At 39.1% G+C, this 21,639-nt stretch overlaps 1 protein-coding gene across 1 annotated transcript in view; it reads left to right on the top strand.

Annotated features, from left to right (window-relative positions):
• Window positions 1-20,465, top strand: part of LOC101861348 — a 24,523-nt gene extending 4,058 nt beyond the window's left edge. The window contains exons 2-6 of the mRNA XM_005094509.3: window positions 5,089-5,218; window positions 5,849-6,066; window positions 9,953-10,065; window positions 17,793-18,061; window positions 18,685-20,465. Coding sequence (XP_005094566.1) covers window positions 5,089-5,218; window positions 5,849-6,066; window positions 9,953-10,065; window positions 17,793-18,061; window positions 18,685-18,907 — 953 coding nt within the window. The 3' untranslated portion in view covers window positions 18,908-20,465. The remainder of the gene's footprint in view (window positions 1-5,088; window positions 5,219-5,848; window positions 6,067-9,952; window positions 10,066-17,792; window positions 18,062-18,684) is intronic.
• Window positions 20,466-21,639: the final 1,174 nt, after the last annotated feature.

Raw genomic sequence — 21,639 nt, 5'->3', positions numbered from 1 at the left:
TTCCCAATTCCGTTGAAGGTATCAGGGTATTGGGTCATCAGGGAGGCTTTGGGACTTTCTGGAGTTTTGTGAGGGTTGCTTTTTGGGCTAGATCGAACATTGGCAGCATTCTTTGATCTGTCTTGCAATTTCATTTCTAGATTAATGCTGACCAGTCCTAGTTCTCTTAAGGTCGGCAGTCCTAGGATGGCTGGTCCTTTGTCCTCCGTCACATGAAATGTGGCGTTTTCTTCTTTCTCCTTGTAGGAGCACTTGATTTTGCAGGTGCCATATTGTTTAACTTGACTTCCTCCGTACGCGGTTATTTTGGTTTTGGATCGGCCTAGTTCTGTTGGTTGTCCACGGCTGTTGAATTTCTGGGGGAACATTTCCTTGTATAGTCTGAAGGGCAATGCATTCCCTTGGGATCCAGTGTCGATCTTGACTTTGAGTTTATGTTTTGTATTCCTTGAGTTATGACATGGAAGTTGGATGCCTAAGGTTGCGAAGGCTTCGTCCTCTGTTTTCACTGAGTTAATTTTGAGTGTCTCAAATGTATATTCTTCATAATCCTCTTCTTCCTCTTCATCCCCTATCTCGATTTTGTGGGTTTTCTGGTTATTGTACTTTAGTTTTCTGCACATCTTTTTGAAATGGTGCAGCTTTCTGCAGTAATTTCATGTCTGGTGTCTTGCTGGGCATTGCGAAAAAGGGTGAGGGGAGTTGCCGCAATTTGGACAGCATTTTTGAAGTTTTCTGGTATTGCTTGATTTAGGAATGTTTTGTGGGACATGAAATTGTTCGGGTCTCGATCTGTGATTCTGTGAGGAAAATCTGGGCCTGGGACTACTGGAAGGTGCTTTTTTCATTAGTTTGTGGACATTTACTTGAGGTTGGCTTGACATCGAGTTCAGTTCATACTTGGATGTTTCCAAAGAACGAGCGATTTTGAGGGCGTCTTCTAGAGTAGGGTCATCTTCCTGGAGGAGTCGTTCCTTGATTGAATGGTCATTTGTCCCGAAAATAATTCTATCTCTGATCAGAGAACTCTGGAGTTTGTCGAACTCGCAACCCTCTGCCAGGAGTTTGAGGGCTGTGACGAATTGGTCCATGGACTCTCCCTCCTTTTGCACTCTGGAATTGAATCTGTACCTGAGAGTTGTTATTCTCTTTTTGGGGGAGCAGTGGGTCCTAAATCTTGTAAAAAGGTCCTCCACTGTCTGTTCTTCTTCTGGAATTTCCCAGGTATTAAAAATGTCTCTCCCTTCCTGTCCAATGTTGATAAGCAGGTAGGACATTTTCTGTTGGTCCGTTTTCTCTGCAAGAGGCCCTGTTAGGAGGAGGCGCATGTTCTGCTCCCACTGTTTAAATTTGCCCGACAGGTTTGGGTCATCAAAGTTCATGGGAGGAATTTTTGTATGTTCCATGGTTCTGACTATTTCGGGTATTATTAGTGCAGGTGGATTATAGACGTAGATCAAGCTTGAGGCACTTGAGATTCTGGAGTGATTTGGTGTCACTCTTTTACTCTGTGTCTGACAGGGGTGTTCGACCCTTGATTGCGAGCATGCAACGATCTTACCTTAGATCTATAGAATTTAGCACTTAGATCCCTGAAGACTTGAATTCGATGGTGGGTAGGTTCGTCTGAATTTCTGACACCATGTCGTGTTTGTATACACATACACAAGTACAAGGAATGATCGACAACAGAACACAGCGGATAAGGCACAGAGGTTTAATGGCTCATGTATAGCGGCCGGGACACAGACTCGAAGTGCGAACAGAACAAAGACTAAGAGGAAACTAAAAGCGAGGGGGTTATAAGGTCACTGGAACACGGGTAGTATAACAATGAAGTCGTGTACGGTAAACATTGAAATATCATGACAGGGTAGTGGGGGCTAGCCAAATTGAGGGTGCAAAGCGGCATTCATGGCACAAACCGATTGACTCGGTCAGTGACCTACAAAAGCAAACATGTTTGTTATAATTATCAGGCCTGCAAATCGCCGTTAATCGCGTGATTGGGTGGTTTGCAGCCAATCACAACAAGGCTGAGTCACGTGTCCATTTGACCCATGAATACATTTTATAACTACTAGGCTGACGGTGCTCTGGGAATTCCCGGTTTCGGTCTCACGCCTTTGACCGTCTTTTCACTTCTCACAGCGGGTTTGGAGCGCTCATAGGCCTAGAGGAAGAAGAAGACGAAGAAAGTAGGAGGAGCATTACAGAGGGAGGGTGGTGAGAGTGACAGGGAGTGAGAGAGATACGTTGAGAGATAGACCTAGCAAAACATTGCACTAGATCTAGGTCTCCATGGGAAGTGAGAAAAATGGAAAGGAGAGCGACACTAAAGCAAGCAAGCACTGACGCTCACACGTGCACACTCACAAACACACGCACACACAATCTACTTAATGTATTCATGAGTCAAAGGTTCAGCTCGTAGCCTGGTTTAAATGCCCTCTGTAGTCGCATACGTAGGTTAAAGGTTTCTCTACTTTAACTTCCAGGTCGTTGTGTACAATCACGGCGGGGTTGCAGTGTGCAATGAAACTGCCAGAAAGCGACCTGACCCGATGACACGACCCGACCCGATCCACATAAAATATTTGCTAGTGGGCACCCCCTATTAAGGTTTCGGGTAGGGTTAGGGTAGAAGGTCTCTCTTCTAGTGTTTGTTGGGGTGGTCACTCGTCACGGAAGTCCTTTGGAGATACGTCTACTAAATTTTTATAGGACTGAAGGGACCTCTATCTATCAAAACAACCAAATTCTAACAGTGGGCAGGGGCACTAGGGAAATCACCTGTTTTGCCATTCATTAGTCTTTGAACAGTAGAATTATCATCAACCTAGCCTGTAATGGGTGCCGACCGGGTTGGTTTGCTTGCCTATATATTTCCATTGCTTTGGCAACTTTTAAAAATTTCAGTTTTTTGGCTCAACACTTTTTAATGTGTTACGACGTGTTGGAATCAGGCCTTGTCAATTTTTGAACTTGTGGAGTTTTTTGGTATCATCCTAAAGCTTGTTTATTTTTCTTGTTTTTCTCTCTCTCTCTTGCCCTTTTTAACTCCCAGCGGAGCATAGACCATCAACAACATTTCTCCAGCTTGAAGCCTGTTTGTGCATCCTTTTCTCGCTGTGTCCATGATGTCCCCGCCTTTTCCATTTCCGTATGTGCCGCTCACCTCCCATGTCATCTTTGGTCTTCCTTTCTTACGTTTACCTTGTGGATTCCACGTCAAAGCCTGTCTGATGATGCTTGTCGGGGGTCTCCTCAGGGTGTGCCCAATCCATTTCCATTTCTTTACCTGTATGTCTTCCTTTACTGGCCTTTGGCTTGTTCTTTCCCACAGTGACTCGATCTTACCACTTGATCCCCACTATCCTTCTTAGACATCCATTTATGAAGCTCTACAGTTTCCTTGCTGCTGATGCTGTGAACCTCCATGTCTCTGAATCATACAGTAGAACAGTCTTCAGGCTTGTTTTGAAGATTTTCAGCTTGGTGTTCAATCCCAGTTCCTTAAACATCCTTTCCTGAAGATGATGAATGCTGCTCTTGCCTTTTGTATTCTGACCTTGATTCCCCCTGCCTTGTTGATGACACTTCCCAGTTAGGTGAAGGATTCAACATCTGCCAATGGTGTCCCTTGCGGTATGATGAAAGTCGGTTGCATTCATTCAAAGAATTTTCATTTTTTCCTTCTGAATATAATGGAGTCCAACACTACGAGAGAAGGTCCGGAGACGATCTGTCTTCTGTTGCATCTGGGCTCGACTGTGAGAAAGAAGTCTTCTAACTGACTGGAAAGGGTCCACTGAATGCCACTGCGTTGTCCGATGTTGTCTGTCTAATTATTGAATCCACTGCTAATAAAAAGAGAAAAGGCGATAGCACTCAGGCATCCCTGTCTCACTCCTTGTCTTGCTTTTGGTTAAAATATACCCATTTGTCTTGATAAAATAAAAAGTTGAGATATTTGCGATAGAAGGAGGTGGGGGTCACTTGTGCCTGAAGTAAAATTAGCAAGAAAATGGCCACTATTTTAAAGTTTAATTACTTACAGAGCTTAATTGTTCTTTGAGACTGCAAATTTACTTTTTTGTGTCTTTTATAAGTCCATGCAGAAATGTGTTTTCAAATGAACAAGGTGTTGAGACAAAAAAGAAAAAAATCAATAAAAATTTCCCGAGTTGAAAAATGTTGATTTTTTTACGAGCACCTGATTTAACTAAGAATGATTCCTCACATCATCTAAATACGCATTTTATTTCTGTGTGAATTTTAAGGCACACAAAAAATATAAATTTTGTCTTTACTAGGACTCTCAAGCAGGGGAAATCACCAAACTATGGGGCCATTTTCTCTCCACATATCTGAAACCAGGCGACCCCACCTCCTTCATTCGCAATATCTTGACTTCTATTCAAGATAGATTATATCATGAGTATTATTTTTCTTTGCAAGCAAGACATAATAACAAGCTTTTAAGATAATATCAATAACTCCATATATATATATGCCTAAAACTTTATGAGCGCCTGATTTGATAAATTGACGGGAAAATGCCTGTTTCTTCAATTTCATTATTTTGACGAGCATCTGGTTTCACCACAATGCCTCACATAGTATCTGCTGAGCAATCTGGAAAACATTCTTCAATTTTCTTGAGGGCTATAACAATACACTATGTTACATAGAACTTGAATGATGGTACCACAGAGAGTAAGTTTAAATATTCAGATCTAGTGAGGATTATTGTTCAGTAGCTTTTTTCTCCTTACTTTTGAGACGGCCAAATGTGATGTAAAATTTCTCAACTGAAGAGCTTGAATTATCTGAATGATACTATGATGGTGGTCCTGGGTTTGTATTGTTCTCAGTTTACTTTCTTGCTCCTGTGGGTCCATTCACCTCCTTCGTGTTGGGACTGTGAAGTTCAACATTTGTTTTTCTGTTTTCAAGATATTGTTTTCCTATACTCGCATTTCTTCATACACCCAATAAAACATTTAAAATACTAAATGCCATGAGTATTTTTTAAAGAATATAATAATATAAAATTATGTTTCACCATAATATCCTCTGTTTCAGAATACAGACTCTCTTCTAGCAGTGCTAACAGCCGACCGACAAACTTGAATCTTTTCGAAGATGCTTGTCCTCAGGGCATACAGGGAGATGACTGTGATAACTTCAAACTGTGGTTAGAGAGTTGTAGAAGGTTGGTTGTGTGATTTGTAGTTTTCTTGCAGTTTATAGCTGTTGAATCTGCTTTCCTTTACTCCCCCTTTTTTTATTGTTATCAAAGAAGTTTGTCTTTCTGATCAGTTTTTGGGGGGGAGAAGAGAAATAATTGAATTTTCTAGTGGGAGGGAGACATAAAACTGAGTTTTTTTTCTCTGTTGTTGTTTTTGTTATCGATCCAGCAACAGCTGAACTTTTGCCCTTCTGTCCGACGCCATGTAGTAATAATTGCAAGTTTGTTGCAGTTGCTGTAATGTTCCATAGAGTGTGTTGTCAATGTCAGGTCCTGGAGGGAGAAGTATAGCTCTGATGTCATTTAGGGATGTACAGTGGAAATTCTCTTGAAAAAAGTGAAAATGTTGTACCTAGTGAAGAGGAGCCATGATGCCTTTTCTTTTAATTTATTGCAAGTTATATTTCCTCCTTATGAAGTCTTTCTTGTAATGTCGCATCCCATCAGTTCTCAGTCTTCCTTTAGGGGGCATCCTCGTTTCACATATCAGACACATTCAAGTACATATTTTTTTAAATTAATGAGGTATTGTTGCTTTTTGGGTTTTTATTTCAGATCTATTACCCATGGTTTATAACACATTTTTTCTCACAGGTATGGTCTTGCAAACTGCGAGGAACAGCTGCAGGGCATTCAGACGGGCCGTAAGACCCTGGCGGAAGTTCTGGCAGAACAGGACAAGCTCATCGCGGAGATTGCCCAAAAGTACCGAGCTGCCCAGAAAAATGACCAAACGGGGAACGCTCAAGGCATCCAGCCAGAATTTTCTGCTTTCCCAAAAGTGGATGAGCCTTGCCCCCAAGGTATTCAAGGTGAGAAAAAATATAAGGTGCCTTTGAAAACCTAATTTTTTCAGAGTCATCATTGCCGTGCTGAAAACTTTTTGTGACCTTTGGGTCTGCAGCATTGATAATAATAAATAAATAATAAATAAATAGCATTTGTATAGCGCATATCCCGGCTCAACAGCAGCCTCTATGCGCTTTACACTATATTATTACCCCAGGAGACCACAGAACACTCCAAAACATTCTCAGCTTCCCGGGAAGCATACAGTGCAAGCAGCCGATTAAGCGCTCAAACACTAACAAACTGACAAGATCTTTTGCTGTCTATAGCCGGGTACGCATTCCCACCTGGGTGAGGTGAGGAAAATTCATGTAAAGTGCCTTTCCCAAGGACACAACATCGGACCCCTGACGGGATTCGAACCCACAACCTTACGGTTGCGAGTCCGAGAGCCTAACCACTAGGCCACCGACGCCACAGATTACCTGGTGCGTCAAAATTGACATAGAGCTGCACAAATACCCACAATTTGACATACCAAGTATGTCATTAATGTTGTGAGAAACCTGATGCATAGTGCTTTATTGATATACCAGGTGCGACATGTTTAAACCGCTCGACACAGACTCTGTGTTTAAAGGTAACTGCAAGTACCATGGCAATGTAATTAAGATTCAGTATTCGAAAAAGAGGTGTGGCCGATCTATACCTGCTTTGTGGACACGTATTTACTGCTAGCACTTCAATGCTGTCGTAAAAGCGGTCAATTATGATCTTTTCCCCTGGATCAGTGATTGTTTAAATAAGCTAATAATTGATGCCCTTTGGTCAAATAGACCCAGTTGTGGGGAAACTTTTGAACTAAACTGAACACAGTCAATTCTAAAATGTAACCTGTAAAAAACCTTTGCTCACTGTCACTGTCACCCTAACCCTAAATGTGATTGTGCTTTACCTACATGAGATTGCAACATGAGAACGGGTAAATTGCTTCAAATTTCTCTAGTTCTTTGCAAGCAATTTCGTGGGGTTAACAGAAGAGAATATACTTAGTTTGTTTAGAACTATTTATTGTGCTGAATGATGACTAAATTGTCTCAGATTTGTTTTGCAAGGGTCGCCAAATATTGTAGCTAGTTTCAGGTGCTGTAAGCTAAAAATGTTAACCCCTCCGTTGACAGGGGCTTACTCTCGTCAGCTTAAATTTTCATCTAATCTGGTTAGCCAGGACAGCAGTCTCATGTCTCAGTGTTAGTGGACTCACCTCTTAGATCTGGCCCATCATCATTGCCTTTCTCACCGTGGATCAGGATATAGGCTAAGAACAAACACTTTCCACCTTTCCTTGTTCTGGGCTAGCCACTTGTTATTCCGTGTCTCCCCACTTTTCTCTACATCAATTTCTGTGACTTTTCTCCAGATTTCAAGAGGTCTTCCCATTGATCTTTTACTCTCTCTGGTGGATCTGGCAAACTTGTTACATCGGATGCGCGATCTTCGATAGTGTCATTTTCCTAGTTTTCCTCATTCCTTATATATATTCCCCATCACTCTTTCCCATAGTTGGAAAAATTAGCAAATCTTAATCCAGCAGATCAGTTTCCTGTCATTTGTACTTACAGCATCCATGCCATGCTTGCTTTCAGGTAAGCCAGAGTAACTGACATAGAGGATAACTCACGAACGTCACTGTGCCAGGTAGAGTGAGTCCGTGACCCCGCACGCTCAAGGAAAACTGCCACGTTGGCTCCTCTGAGCCGTGTAATTGATAGTGAACAACGCTGATATTGTGCCTCTTTTTGTGTGAATGCATACGTGTGTGTTTGGAACATTTGTGTTATAGTTATTTGGACTGTGTGACTCTGGAATATTTCGGCTTGCTGTTTCGGTGCTATGATGTCTTTCATTTTGAAAAAAAAAAAACGACTTTGCTTTAGAAAAAAGGATGAATGTCAAGACAGAAGCATGCAATTTGACTAATTTGAAGAAAGTTTTTTATTCTTGAGAAGGAAACGAAGGGTAATTTTTTAAAGTTTACTTTTTGAATTTGCATTTAAATAAATTCATTTGGTCTGACCTTCAATTTAGCAGTGTCAGAGTTTTTTTTGGTTTAAAAAAAAAATAAAGCTGAAGTGTAAAAGAACTTAAGCAATTTAGGTCAAAAATACTATTTAAACATCTATGGCAGGTGTTGCTGTGATCAAGACTAACATTGGCTCTAGACCTACTTTTGTTCCTGGTTTAATTTCTCCAATCAATTAATTTTATTAACTGGTTTTGAGTCGGTAGACATTGTTACATTCATTTTTTGTAGAAGCCATTAAGGCTGCTGATGATGCTATGCACAAAATTAATTGTTAAAGAAATCAGTAATCAACTTGTTTTCAGAGTGCAGACATGTGTCTATGTCTTTGTGCACTTTTCAATTCCCACTGTGACCCGTTGCCTCGTCCACCTATAAAACTTTCGCTATCATTGTGATGTTGGTGGACTTTCCAGTCTGTAGAGCAGTGGTGGCGAGCAGTTCGAGCACTCTCCCTCACACACTCGCACAGACAATGAGGTCTGCCCCACCACACCTCCACCGCGCCCTGTGTTGGTCTGCAGTTAGGTCTAGAGCTCACACATACTTTGAGTTTTTAAAGTGTGAATTTAAGTCTGTTAGACCAGAGGACTGCTTTTTGAGCCATGGTACCAATTTTGTAAGGTGCATTGTTGCTTGATTAAAGGATCCTTTCGGTACCAGGTACATTATCGATGTCTCCTATAAAAAATAAAAAGGGGTTCTCTCTCTTTTTATTAGGTCCGAGATTTCTTTGAAACTGATTTTGTTGCACTTGATATGCATGGTGCAATTATAAATGCTGTAGTTTTTTTAAAAACCCAAAACACTTGGATATTTTCACTGGTGTGAATTATATATATTTTTTTTTTTATTCATGGCTGCCAGTATTCATCCTCTGCTTATTTTTTTTTTTACTATTTCAGTGAAGAATCTAGAATTTTCTCTTCGTCTTTTATTTCTACAGTTTTTTTGTGTGTGTGTTTCATGGTTATAAACTCCACTCATTCCTTGTGATTTTATTGAGTCCCCGAACCTGTTTTTTAAGGAAGGGGCTGGTCTAGACTCTTGTGCCATACTCATTTATCTCATGTTTAGTGAGCCAGCTCAAATCTTACTTTGTTCCACTTTTTCTTTCAGATATAGATCTACTTTGCTGAAAAAAAAAAAAAAAGACAAAAAAACAAACATGTTTATTCTCTTACGCTAGTACAGGCATACCTAATAAATTATATATTATGCAAAATAATTGGAAGAGAATAAAGTGCAGATGTTTACAATGAAATGTCTTTTCTCTTCTCTTACTTCATTCTTTTTTTAAACTTCTGTTGAATGGTCTCTTGTTGCAGCTTGGTAGATTCTACCCCAATTTTTTGTTAAAATTTTTTTTCATTTTCCATGCAAAGATTCAAACACATTCACGTTCTCGTTTGAGATGGCTTGTGTTTGGTTGATTTATATTTGTCATCAATCATACTCTCGTAACCATACGGGAAACTTTGTCTGTGTTGAGAGAAGTATGCCAGTTTTCAGTCGGGTGACTGTGTCACAGTGGGCTGTTCACAAGGAGCAAATGATGAAGTATTTTATGTACGCCCATGTTCCAACTTCATTTTTACTTTTGACACATTGATTTTTATTTTACAAATCTTTGGTTGTTTATAATTCCTGTATTTGAAGATTTGATAAACGTTGTTATAAATCACTTTTGATTTGTGGTATATTGGTTGAATTAAAAAGGTAAATTACAGGTTTTTAAAATGTTTTCTTCAGCACACACATACAATCTCATGGATTACACTTAGTGCACCATCCACATTTTTTTTTTCAAATACTCAATTTGTTAGGTGATGACTGTGTTCGATTCAAGCTCTGGTTGGAAAACTGCTACAGATTCGGATTGCAAGACTGTATGGACCAATACCAGGGTGTCAAGGCAGGGAGGAAGACACTGCAACAGGTTATTATATCATCATATGTCAACAGTAAATACGTTAACCAATGCTTCTGTACCAAACATACAGTACACAGCGGACTGTTATCAAATATACTCAAATAGAATGATAGATTTTTGTGTCTTTTGGCCACACAGGTGAGAATCTAATCAGATAATTTATTTTTTTTTCTTGTTAGTTAGAATATGTTGCTTTGTCCCCTTGACACGGGCTATTTTGTTGTGAATTTGTCACTCTTTTTGTTCCATCTGTTGGGGCAGAAAAAAAACGTAGCTTTGTCTTTGCGTGCAGAAGACTTGAGTTTAATTTACGTGTGGGGAGAAATTTTATCAAGTAGGCCTATCTGTTTGCTGGGATGTCTTATTCTCTAAGCCCGGGTCTGTCTGCTGGGATGTTGTACATGTATCCTCCCAGCCTGACAGGCAGGGTCAGAACCTATCTCCTGAATGATCTAAATTGTGTGGATGGGGGTGTAAAAATAAAAAAATAAAAAACTTTTTCAAACCCAGGATTAGCAATGGAGCAATGAGTACTGTTTACATTACACTACAGGGTCAATGGATGCGACATTATGGACAAAAACTGTCGTGGTGAAGTTGAGGGGGGGGGGGCTGTGTTGGTGAGACACACTTTCTGGCCCTTTGTTGTCTGAAATCAGCTGCACTGAGATCAAGAGTTTTGAAAAGTCTGAAATGGAAGCGAAGAGAAGGGGGTAAGCAGTGTTGGGCAGTTTTGTTACATGTCATTGTGTAGGCATCATCAACCAGGGGCTCGTCAATTTTTGGGTTGGTGTCATCTTAAAGCTAGTTCATTGTCTTGCTTTTGCCGAAAAAATTACCCGTCTATGTTCTAGAGAATAGAGATTGTTCGGATTGAAGGAGGTTGGGTACACTTTTTAATGAAGGTAAAATTAGTGAGAATATAGCTGCCAAAATTTGGTGACTTCCAAAGCTTGAGAGTCCTCAGAAACTAAATTTACTTTTTTTGTGCCTTTAATAAGCGCTTTTCAGTAAAATCTACATCTGAATTTGTTTTTAAATGGACATAAAAGGTGTTTAGCCAAAATATGAAAATTCGGAAATTGCCAAGCGAGAAGAAAAATGTAGTTTTCTTCTATTTCATTACTTTGACGAGCGCCTGATTTCACCACAATGCCTCACAGTGTGTTTTGGTCTGCTGCTGGGACTTTATTTGTTCACTATGTCCTCAAAGTCAAAGAGTTAACATTATCCACTAGGTCCTAGCGAGTTAATGTTACTGCGAAGCTATAATTCAAAGCCCAGCTGTGCCGTAAGCTGAGAAAACGCCTTTTTTTTATTCACAGTAGCTTTGAAAAAGAGGGGTTTTTTGTCAGCCTAACCGTTGAAAAAAAAAAAGTGCTTCTGAAATTTGAATTCTAATTTATTATAAAAACTAGTCACAATTTCACTTTGATTTTTTCGCACAAGTAAGGCAACTAATCAGGCTTTCGATGTAGCAAACAACAATTTCTCATCCCAAAATGGAAAAAGGCGTTTTTTGTCAGCTTACGGCAGAGCTGCCTCGAGCTGAATAGCATGGTTATGGAGAATTCCGGGTACACCTGTATTATTGTTGACCATTTGTTGTGGCATTAGGTGATTACAAAAAATTTTTTAAGTACATGTGCACAATGGTGATAGACAAATGACTCTCAACATTTTATGGTCTGAAATAGGATGGTACATTGTGGACCTGAGCTGAGCTCCATACTGAGTTCTCTCCTTTTTAATGGTTAATTTAAGTTTTTATGAGCTTAGTCAAGTTAGTGGTTGTACTGGAGGGCATTGATCTACCAGGGGAATCATGTAATGGTCAAGCAGAAACTACTCGGTCAGACCAGCTACCAAACAATGAATGAGTTGTTTCATATATATGTGTCAGGACATTATGGAATCAGGCGCTCGTCCATTTTTGGGCATATGGGGTTACTGGTATCGTCTTAAAGTCTGTTCATTTACTTTCCTTTTGGTGAAAATAATATTCGTCTATATGTTGAATAGAAGTCGAAATATTTGCAATTGAAGGAGGTCAGGGTCGCCTGGTTTCATTGATAAAATAAGTGAGAAAGTGGCCGCTAAAGTTTGGTAACTGCCATTGCCTGGGAGTTCTTGGAAATGAAAATTTACATTTTTTGTGCCTTTATTTAATCAATGTTTTTCAGTAAAATCCACACAAAAATGTGTTTTTAAATGGACATAAAATGTGTTGAGCCAAAAAAAGAACATTAGAAAAAAAATTGTCCATTTCTTTGATGTCATTATTTTGACAAGCGCCTGATTTCACCACGATGTCACACATATATATACTGGTCTATATATTATGTGTGTGTTAAAGTCTGTAAAATGTACCCAATAATGTGTTTCTAAATGGACATAATCAGTATGCCCTAATTACTAAACATAATTAAACAACAAACAGAACCACTGCTCTGAAGTAAATCAAAAGGAAGTTGCTCTCTATGATAGCTGAATGGTTGATGAACCTCAGTGAATGTTTAAAGCATGTTTGTTGGGCCTGAAAAGTTTTGTTTTTAAACTTTTAAAGGGAGTGCTTATTTAGGCCACATATGGCCTAAATAAGGTAAGGGAGGGGGTTTAGCTTATTTAGGCCACCTGTGGCCTAAATAAGGTAAGGGAGGGGGGTTTAGCTTATTTAGGCCACACGTGCTCAAACTACCCTTTTCAGGCAACTGAGTTCGTTCCACTTTCATATAAAGGTGCACCTTTCTCATTTAGTACAGTTTTGTCTCAGTGTACAACTTATAAATCATATAATCATAATGAATATAGTAAGAACAAAGCACAATACGCAAAATTGTGCTAAATCCCAATGGTTTGAATGAGGGCCAGATTTTTCCTTCATGGAGGGGCAAAAGCTAGGCTACCATTTTGGCACACTTTGGTCAAGTGAAAAGGTCAAATCCTCCGAATGGACTTCCGGGTCAAATTTGGGATATAAAAAGTGTGTACACAACGTGGCTGAGTCAAAGTTGCACTATCTTTGCCTGCGTGGCATTCTTTCGTACTGTCTCGTAGTAGTACATGTAGTAGTAGTATTGTAGTAGAAAGTACATGTCTCGTAGAAGTACATGTAGTAGTAGTAGTAGTAGCAAAGATCGTGTAGAGAATCTTTGGTAGTAGATTCTATCTAGTAACTAGTAGGCAGTTTAGTGAACGTGCACGCGGCAGGGCGAATCGGCCTCGATTAGCCCCGTAGACTTTAGTGATCGGCCACGAAGCCTCGTGTTTTTATGGGTCTAAACAACTCAGTGTTAATCGCACTGCCACATCCGACAGGCCCACATCTTTTTAAAGGGAAAAGAAAGATCATCAAAATGGTTGAATTCGCATGAAAATCGATTTGGTAGAACTGGTACCATTAAAATTTGCTTCTGAAAACAAGGTAATTTTGATAACTCGATGAAATAAAAACTACTGGCTGTGTTATTCTGTATAAATTATGAAACTTCAGGATGTATTATTTTCTAACATCTTTTGACGCCTGAGCTGTAGAGGTTGAAGTTTTCACAACACTAATAGATCTAGTAATAGGGCTTTCCTTAAAAAATGCATAGATCTACAAAAGCCGAACCGACCCGGACACCCCGCTCTTCCCTGCACACTGTGATAACGTGTTGCTTCAGTCGCATTATTCAACTATTAATACGTGCGGCTATGGCAATTGAGATGTACTGACTGACAAAACAATTCACAGTTTTGTTTTTATTTTACCATATATTTGACTTTAATAGTGCAGGTGATAGCTACATCTAGATTCCCTGTCTAGAATCAGTAGTAGCAGGCCTATGCTAGAAGCAGCCAGAGAGCCAACAACTGCTAGATCTAGATCTAACTTGCTATGCCTTTGGGCTTTGGAATTGAAATGAAACGAATTGCACAGTTCTAGGTAATTTTAGATTCAGCAACTTACTGTATTTCCAGAGATAATAATAACAAATCTCACCATAACAGTCACTTTTACTTTTATTAGAATAATTAGATCCAACTTTTTTTTTCTAAAATCTGTTTTGCGCAAACTTAAGATTTTGTCTACTTGTAGAGCACAGAATTTACATTGTAAGCCTCTGCTCAGTCTTTTAGTATACATAAATAAAATACACACATATATATATATATATATATATATATATATATATATATATATATATATATATATATATATATATATATGTAGAGAGAGAGAGAGAGAAAGAGAGAGAGATCTATATATATAATCATTTTATGTTATTTTCTGGATATTTTTTAAACTCTTTTTTTTTATAACATGTCATAAAATCAAATTGTGCCATTTTCTTTGATATAAGAATAGCATTAGCAGTGGACTTTTTAGACAGTGAGTCTCTGATTCAATTTTTTTTTTTTTAAATATGCTAATCAATGAAAATTGAAAATTGATAATAGTATAGTCCTGTAGAGGATAGGTGGACTCCGGGGTCTGCATAGCGAAATACTAGGTTTTAGGATGTGAACCCCGGAGTCACCGTAGTGAAATAAGGTTTGGTTTAAGTAAGGATTGGTGGACCCCGGGGTCAGCGTAGTGAAATAAGTAGGTTTCTTTAAAGATTGGTGGACCCTGGGGTCATCGTAGTGAAATAAGTAGGTTTAATTTTAAAAGGATTGGTGGACCCCGGAGTCACCATAGCCGTAGAGGAATAAGAAGGTTTAATTTAAAAGATTGGTGGACCCCCGGGACACCGTGATTAAACCTACTTATTTTACTACGGTGACTGCAGGGTCCACCTATTCTAATACCTAACTAGTATTTCGTTAGGTAGACCTTGGGGTCCACGTTAAACCTACCTATTTCACTACGTTTACTCCAGGGTCCGCCAATCCTTAAAATTAAACCTAGATCTACATGTACTTATTTCACTACGTTGACTCCAGGGTCCACCAATCCTTAATTAAACCTAGATCTACTGATTTCACTACGTTGGCCCCGGGGTCCACCAATCCTTAATAATTAAAAATCTACTTAAAAGTTCACTACGTTGACCACGGGCTCCGCCAGTCCTACTATAAAATAAACTGAGATCTACTTATTTCACCATGTTGACCCCGGGGTCCACCGATCCTTACTTAAACCTAGATCTACTTATTTCACTACGCTGACTCCGGGGTTCACATCCTAAAACCTAGCATTTTGTTAGGTAGACCCAAGGATCCACCTATCCTTTTGGCTAGATAGACCCAGTGGTCCGCCTATCCACTTCCTTGATAATAACTGAAAACAATACATGCCAGTTGTCATGAATAGTGAAGACAAATGGGAAAAAAAGAAGATAATAAATAAAAAGATCAGTGGAATCTCGACCTTCCGAATCCATGGTTAGTTCAAGAAATCTACCATATGATATGGCCTAAATAACGTAAGGGAGGGGGGTTTAGCTTATTTAGGCCACAGTGGCCTAAATAAGGTCACCCACTTTTAAAACATTCTACCATGGCTTCAGCATTCTGAATTGGTGCGGTACTTGAGGGTTTTTCACTTTATGAGCCTACGGTACTGTAAATGTTAGTTAATAAGATCATGGTCCCAAATGATAAAGAAAAGTGCCTTTGTGGTGGTCATTTGTTGATTCGTGTATTCAGATTGGGTTTTGGCATAGATAAGTCACCGGGCAAGCAAGGATGACTGGAACTTGTTTGGACAGCACTGATGGTTGGTCTCTTGTAATCTAATCAGGTTTGTTTTTAATGAAATGTCAATAACAGCCAAAGAGTTTTCTTTTGCACAACTAATGATTGAAAGCTCTGAGCTGTGTTTTCTGTGACATCAGTTGTTAAGCAAGGAGAGAGGGCAACACGTCATACGAGACGTCACAAAACAGAATCGCTGACGTCCAAGAGAGAAGCCGGCAAGCTGTGCATGTCCAGAATAGAACTGAAGCTTTTAAATGCCCAAAACGTGGCAAACTCTTCTCTGCCAGAATTGATTTCATCGGCCATAGCAAAAGCCACATCATATCATTTTTATCTTCAATCTTTATTTCTTTTTTTTTTTTCACTTTAAGAAATAGTCTAAGCAGATATATTGGTCATCATCAGACATTGACGAACAAACTACTTAAACTAGTGTACCGGCAAAGCAATTCATTAATCTTTCAAAAGCCCTGGTTTGCACACATTGATTCCCTAACCATAAGTTCACACACTTTGATTCTCTTACCACAAGTTCAAACATTATTCTTCTTCTCGATCGCATCACACTTGAAGTCTAGTATCTGTCATATATTTGGACCGTCCTACTAAGTTCATCTGTCGGTCCGTATAGCTTCTCTTGTAGTGTCAATGGGGTTGGCCATTCACACACTTTGATTACTTTGATTCCCTAACCATACGTTCACACACTTTGATTACTTTGATTCCTTGATCATAAGTTCACACACTTTGATTCCCTTACCATAGGTTCACACACTTTGATTCCCTTACCATAAGTTCACACACTTTGATTCCCTTACCATAAGTTCTCACACTTTGATTCCCTTACCATAAATTCACAGACTTTGGTTCCCATTTCCCAACACAGCTCGATGTGAGTCAGGCCAATCCAGTGAGTAGCGGGTGGTTGGCGGGTACTCTGGTATGGTTTGCTCCTTCTTTCCTATCAAACATCTATTATACTATATTCCTGGTCTCATCTCATTTTTTTTCCCTTTTTTTTTTTTTTTGTTATTCTGTTGTAGGGCCTCTAATCTTCGGCACTTATATGATATGACCTTAATGTGTGTGTTACAAGTGCTGTAAAACTTACCAAAACAAAAAAAAAACACTGGGAAGAGCAGTTAACATGCTCTTTGATGACCTGATATGTACAGCTGACAGACTCCCCATCCTTTTTTCTTCCACCTCCACCTGTTCTCCTCTAATCGTGTTACATGTAACCACGGATGACATGGGAATGTTTAGTGTGACCCACGTGACTGTCCTCTCTTGCTCTGCAGCTTTCATTACCAACATTATATCATGGTCTCCACACATCTGTCCCAATATGTGCTTCTGTCTGGTGGCTTTGGTGTACGGATGAAATCAAAGAAATCATAGACATTGAGTTGACATCATTGGATCATGGTTGTGACTTTCCACAAACGACCACTTCTCGCTTCTACCGTACTTGATGTCGCGGTCGGCCATATTTTGCAGTGTGGCCGCTGTATTTTATCAACCAATAGCCCCAAAAACATGTCCAAGATAATCACGCAAATCCCTCCTCACCCAACACATTGCCATGAATTAAACGAACAACTCCCCCAAAGAAAAAAAACCCAAACAACCCAAACCTTCTTTTCCCGCCTCCCTCCAAAAGTAAAAATACATTTTAAAGTTAAAGTTAAAGCTGGGGACCACCTCTGGTAGGGACTCCAGAATTTTTTTTCTTCAGACCTGTCCCAGAAGGCAACCTGTCTAAGACGACTTTTGTCTTTCATCCGGACGATGGTGGTCATCTTGGGAAAATGCAACGGGATTTTGTGAGAAGTTGAAATTTGAAGTAGCATTGTTATTTAATGGTGCTTCTTTTTTAAATTCAAACTTCAGAATAGAAGAACCTTTCAAATAGTATCTCTCTAAGTTCTTCTCAGATTGAGATGAATTTTATGATTTCTTTGTTTATTATCCGAGGGTTTTTTTGGGGGGGGGGGTTTTAATTCTCTATTATCATAAAGTTAAGGCTTTCTATTTTCAAATGACAGATTTTCGATGAACAAGACAAAACCATCCGCGCTGCGGCCTCCACTGTCTTCCAGCAACATCGCAAGTACTCGACCGCATCCTCCTCGTCTTCTTCACCAAAAGGTCCAGCTGATGAGGATCCAGGCAAGGACTCGACCCCGGATCTCTCGCAACTCACGCAGAGACAGAAGCTACAGAGGGCTGTCAAAGAGTACGGCAGTACTGTCATTGTCTTCCACGTCGGTATTTCTCTCATGTCTTTGGGATTTTTCTACGCTCTCGTGTCCAGGTGAGCTGGGTGTGGTTGGTTGGTTTATTTTTTCAAGGAATTGGTCTTTACTTTTTCATTTTGAGCAGCAGATAGGGAGCTATAAATTTGTTAAAATCCTTGGACTTCATTCACTTTAGTAATTAGTTGCATTTTGGGTTGAAGAAATGATTGGTTACTTTCACTGAAACCACTTGAGGGAATTAGGGGTAATACGATTGTGAAGAACAGTTTTATTTTGCTGAGAAAAGGAAGGAATAAGAGTTTGCACTTTAATTTCAATTGTTAAGAAGCTTTGTGTATACACGTGTGTGTGTGTGTTTGATTGTATAAATGCACCATTTCTGTCACAAAGATGGCAAAAGTTTTGAATCAGTATAGCTGTCATGTGTCAAGAACTACAACAAGGGAGAAGAAACCAAAGAGGCAGAATTTGCAGTGAAGTGCTGATTTAGCAAACTGCCAAGTTAAACATTGACTGTATTTGAGATTTAATTTTTTTTCCTTCATAGACAACAAAAAGTCAAATTGTTGGAGAAATGGTATCAATGAAAATTGTTCAACAGAAGACAGTTATCTTGCCGTTTTGCTCTGTTTGTTATTGTTACTGAACCATTGACCATGTATTTCACTGTGTGTTTCAGTGGCGTCGACGTGGTGAGAATTCTCCAGGCTGTGGGTATCGGAGAAGCCATCATCCAGAACAAACTGGCTACAGGCACGGGAACGTTTGTGATGGCCTACGCGGTGCATAAAGTGTTTGCTCCAGTCCGCATTGCCACCACCCTCACTGCCACACCTTTCATTGTTCGCTATTTGAGAAGAATCGGTTTTCTGAAAGCGCCCAAAGTTAAATCAAAGCAGTGAGATCTTTAGGGAATGGTTAATGTTGCAACTGAATGAGCAATTTGTGACTGGAAGATCCATATTTGTTATGGGTTACATTTGTGGTGCTTTACTAATTTATGTAGCTCCTGTGGCTGTCAGGATCTGACTTTTGATAATTACTTTACTGAGGGCTAAGTTGAGAATGTTGAGACCATAAATTTGACAAAGAGAAAATAGGTTTAGGCTTTTATAAAGTGTGTGGTTGTTATAAGCTGATGAATGTATAGAAAACTCTGATTTCATTGTTGAAGTTGGAAAGAATATATGGTATGTCAAGGTTTCATCATATCGCGACCTTAGTGCTTTCTTGTCGTATTTCAATTTTTTTTAGACATTGAGAATGTGACTTCTTCAGTTCACTCTTTGTTATGAATTGTTTTCACTGTTTAAAAAAATGAGATTTGGTGAGGAAGAAGGAGAAAGTGATTAATGTAAGCAAGGGCTTGTGTATGAGAATGAGGAGATGTTGTTCATCAGTAAATGTCAGAATTAACTTTTTGCCATGACATTATTATTCTAGGAGCCCTACTTGGGGCCTATCCCTTTGGTGCCATTTATAGAACTGTTGAAGTGAAGTTGTCTTGTAGGTAGAATATGGTCTGCAGTCTTTGACAATGTTAAGAAATGAATACATGTAGTACTTTTGGATCGCTGGTCAGTTTGTAGGTGGTGGATTTGAGTCCATTTATTTTTTAATATTTTTGGGGGGGAAAGGGTGCGAGGGGGGAGGGGGCGGGGCAGGGCTACCTGTTCATGTAACTCAGATGTTGATAAAAATATTATTTTGTTTATTGTAGCTGTGAATGTGTTCGATATTATAAGTAGAGTCACATTCTAATGACATCCAATTTTTTTGTTTTGTTTGAGACGGAAATATATGGGAGTGAAGTTGTTACTTTGTACTTTGTTTTGTCTGCCTTTTGTGTCCTCAGTTCACATGATATGCGTTATTTCATTGTTTGTTTTTTTCTTGTTTGCATCAAAAGTAAAAGTCGGTTGGTTTAACCAGAATAGCATAAGCAGGTTTCCCCGCGAAAAGTGAGGTTCTTTGCTCCTTCTTTCCTATCAAACATTTATCATCCTAATCTTTCCTCTTTTTTTGTTTTTGTTACTCTCTTGTAACACTTCTAATCTTTGGAACTTATATATGACCTAATTGTGAGAAAAGTGCTGTAAAACTCTAACTGAAACTAAAAAGTGAAGTTTTCGTGGACTTGGTGAACCTCAGAGCTCTCAGTTTATTTTTCACTTTGACTGCCCAGCAAAGTAAGAGTGATTCCATTTTTCCTGGCTTTTTTTTTCTCCTTTATTTCCAATGTTCTGTGGCATGAACAAGTAATCTGCGTAGCCGGAATCCATTGTTATACAACTCTGTACTGGGAAGGGAATGCCCATGCTCAGCCTGATATTGATACATGATGCGCACAGACCACACATAGACCGAGGCGAGGTGTGCACTGTCATAAATGTAAGTGTTATTTTTCCAAAAGCTCGGTGAAATAAGCTTCTGTTGAATAAATGCAGCAAGAACTTTTTCGTCTTACGTTTTGTCGGTCTCTTCCTTCCACTTGGTTCTTTGCATGTATTTGGGAGTGTATGTGGCTGTTCACTCTCAGTTGTTCTGTCTCTGTTGTTGTTGTCATGAGGAATCATTGGGTCATCACAACTCTGGATGCATCAGAGCAAATCAGTGTCTGCTGTGAATAATAACAATAGTATTAAAAATAAACTACATTTTATTGATTCCCTTGGGGAAATTTGGGTTACAATGGCAAACATATATATATATATATATATATATATATATATATATATATATATATATATAATTTATATATACATAATTAGAAATGCGTATAATATATGCATACATACATACATACAGGAACACATATAATATACATAAATACCTACATTAATACACAGTATTACTCCAATATGGAACAATTTCACAAACATGCTACTGCTGATCGCCACTGTGTAGTGCCCTGTTTTTCGAGTTAGGGTTATTGTGTCATGCTCAAGGATACACCCCAGTGACCAACAATCTAAACCCTGTGTCACCGGCTCTTGCTTGACATTTCTTTGTGTCTGAACTCACTGCTCACTTAGCAACTGGAGCCCCCAACTGAATGATTTAGGCGTACCGGGGTGGTATCTGAATATCTCTATGAACAAACCCGTGTCTGTTGTGAATGATGTAACGCTGTGCTATTTCTATGTGGCTGTGTTTCAGCTCCTGTTCCAAACATTCAATTCACAAATGATGAAACTGACAGATTCTGTGTAAGTATAAGGATAACCGAACTCTTTGTCATTAAGCTCTAAAATCTAAGTATCAAGCATATGAGGTTTAAAACAGGGTCCTTTACTTTTTAGCTCAACTAGTGAAACAGGTAATTTGATCAAAGCAGAAATGATACCATGTTCTGATGTGTCAGCATAGAGGCTGCTAAAAATATCATATGACACTAATGACACATATACATTGACGTTTTTGTTTTCTTCTTGACAATCACATAAAACATTTTTGTCTAGACAAGCTGCCCTACAATTAATAACCCATTTTGGCTTGGGATACTTCCTCTTCAGTCGGATCGGATTTCAAACGCGAAGCTGGTTAAAATTTAGAGAGATGCCATGACATTGCTCCTATTTTTATGATAGTAATGTGTCGTTGACACAGTTTGCTAGCCATAGGATATAATTAT

This window comes from Aplysia californica, unplaced genomic scaffold (assembly GCF_000002075.1).
Source record: "Aplysia californica isolate F4 #8 unplaced genomic scaffold, AplCal3.0 scaffold00083, whole genome shotgun sequence".
Classification (NCBI taxonomy): Eukaryota; Metazoa; Mollusca; class Gastropoda; order Aplysiida; family Aplysiidae; genus Aplysia; species Aplysia californica.
The sequence above is the reverse complement of the archived record's forward strand: the minus strand, read 5'-3'. Positions and strand labels throughout refer to the sequence as shown.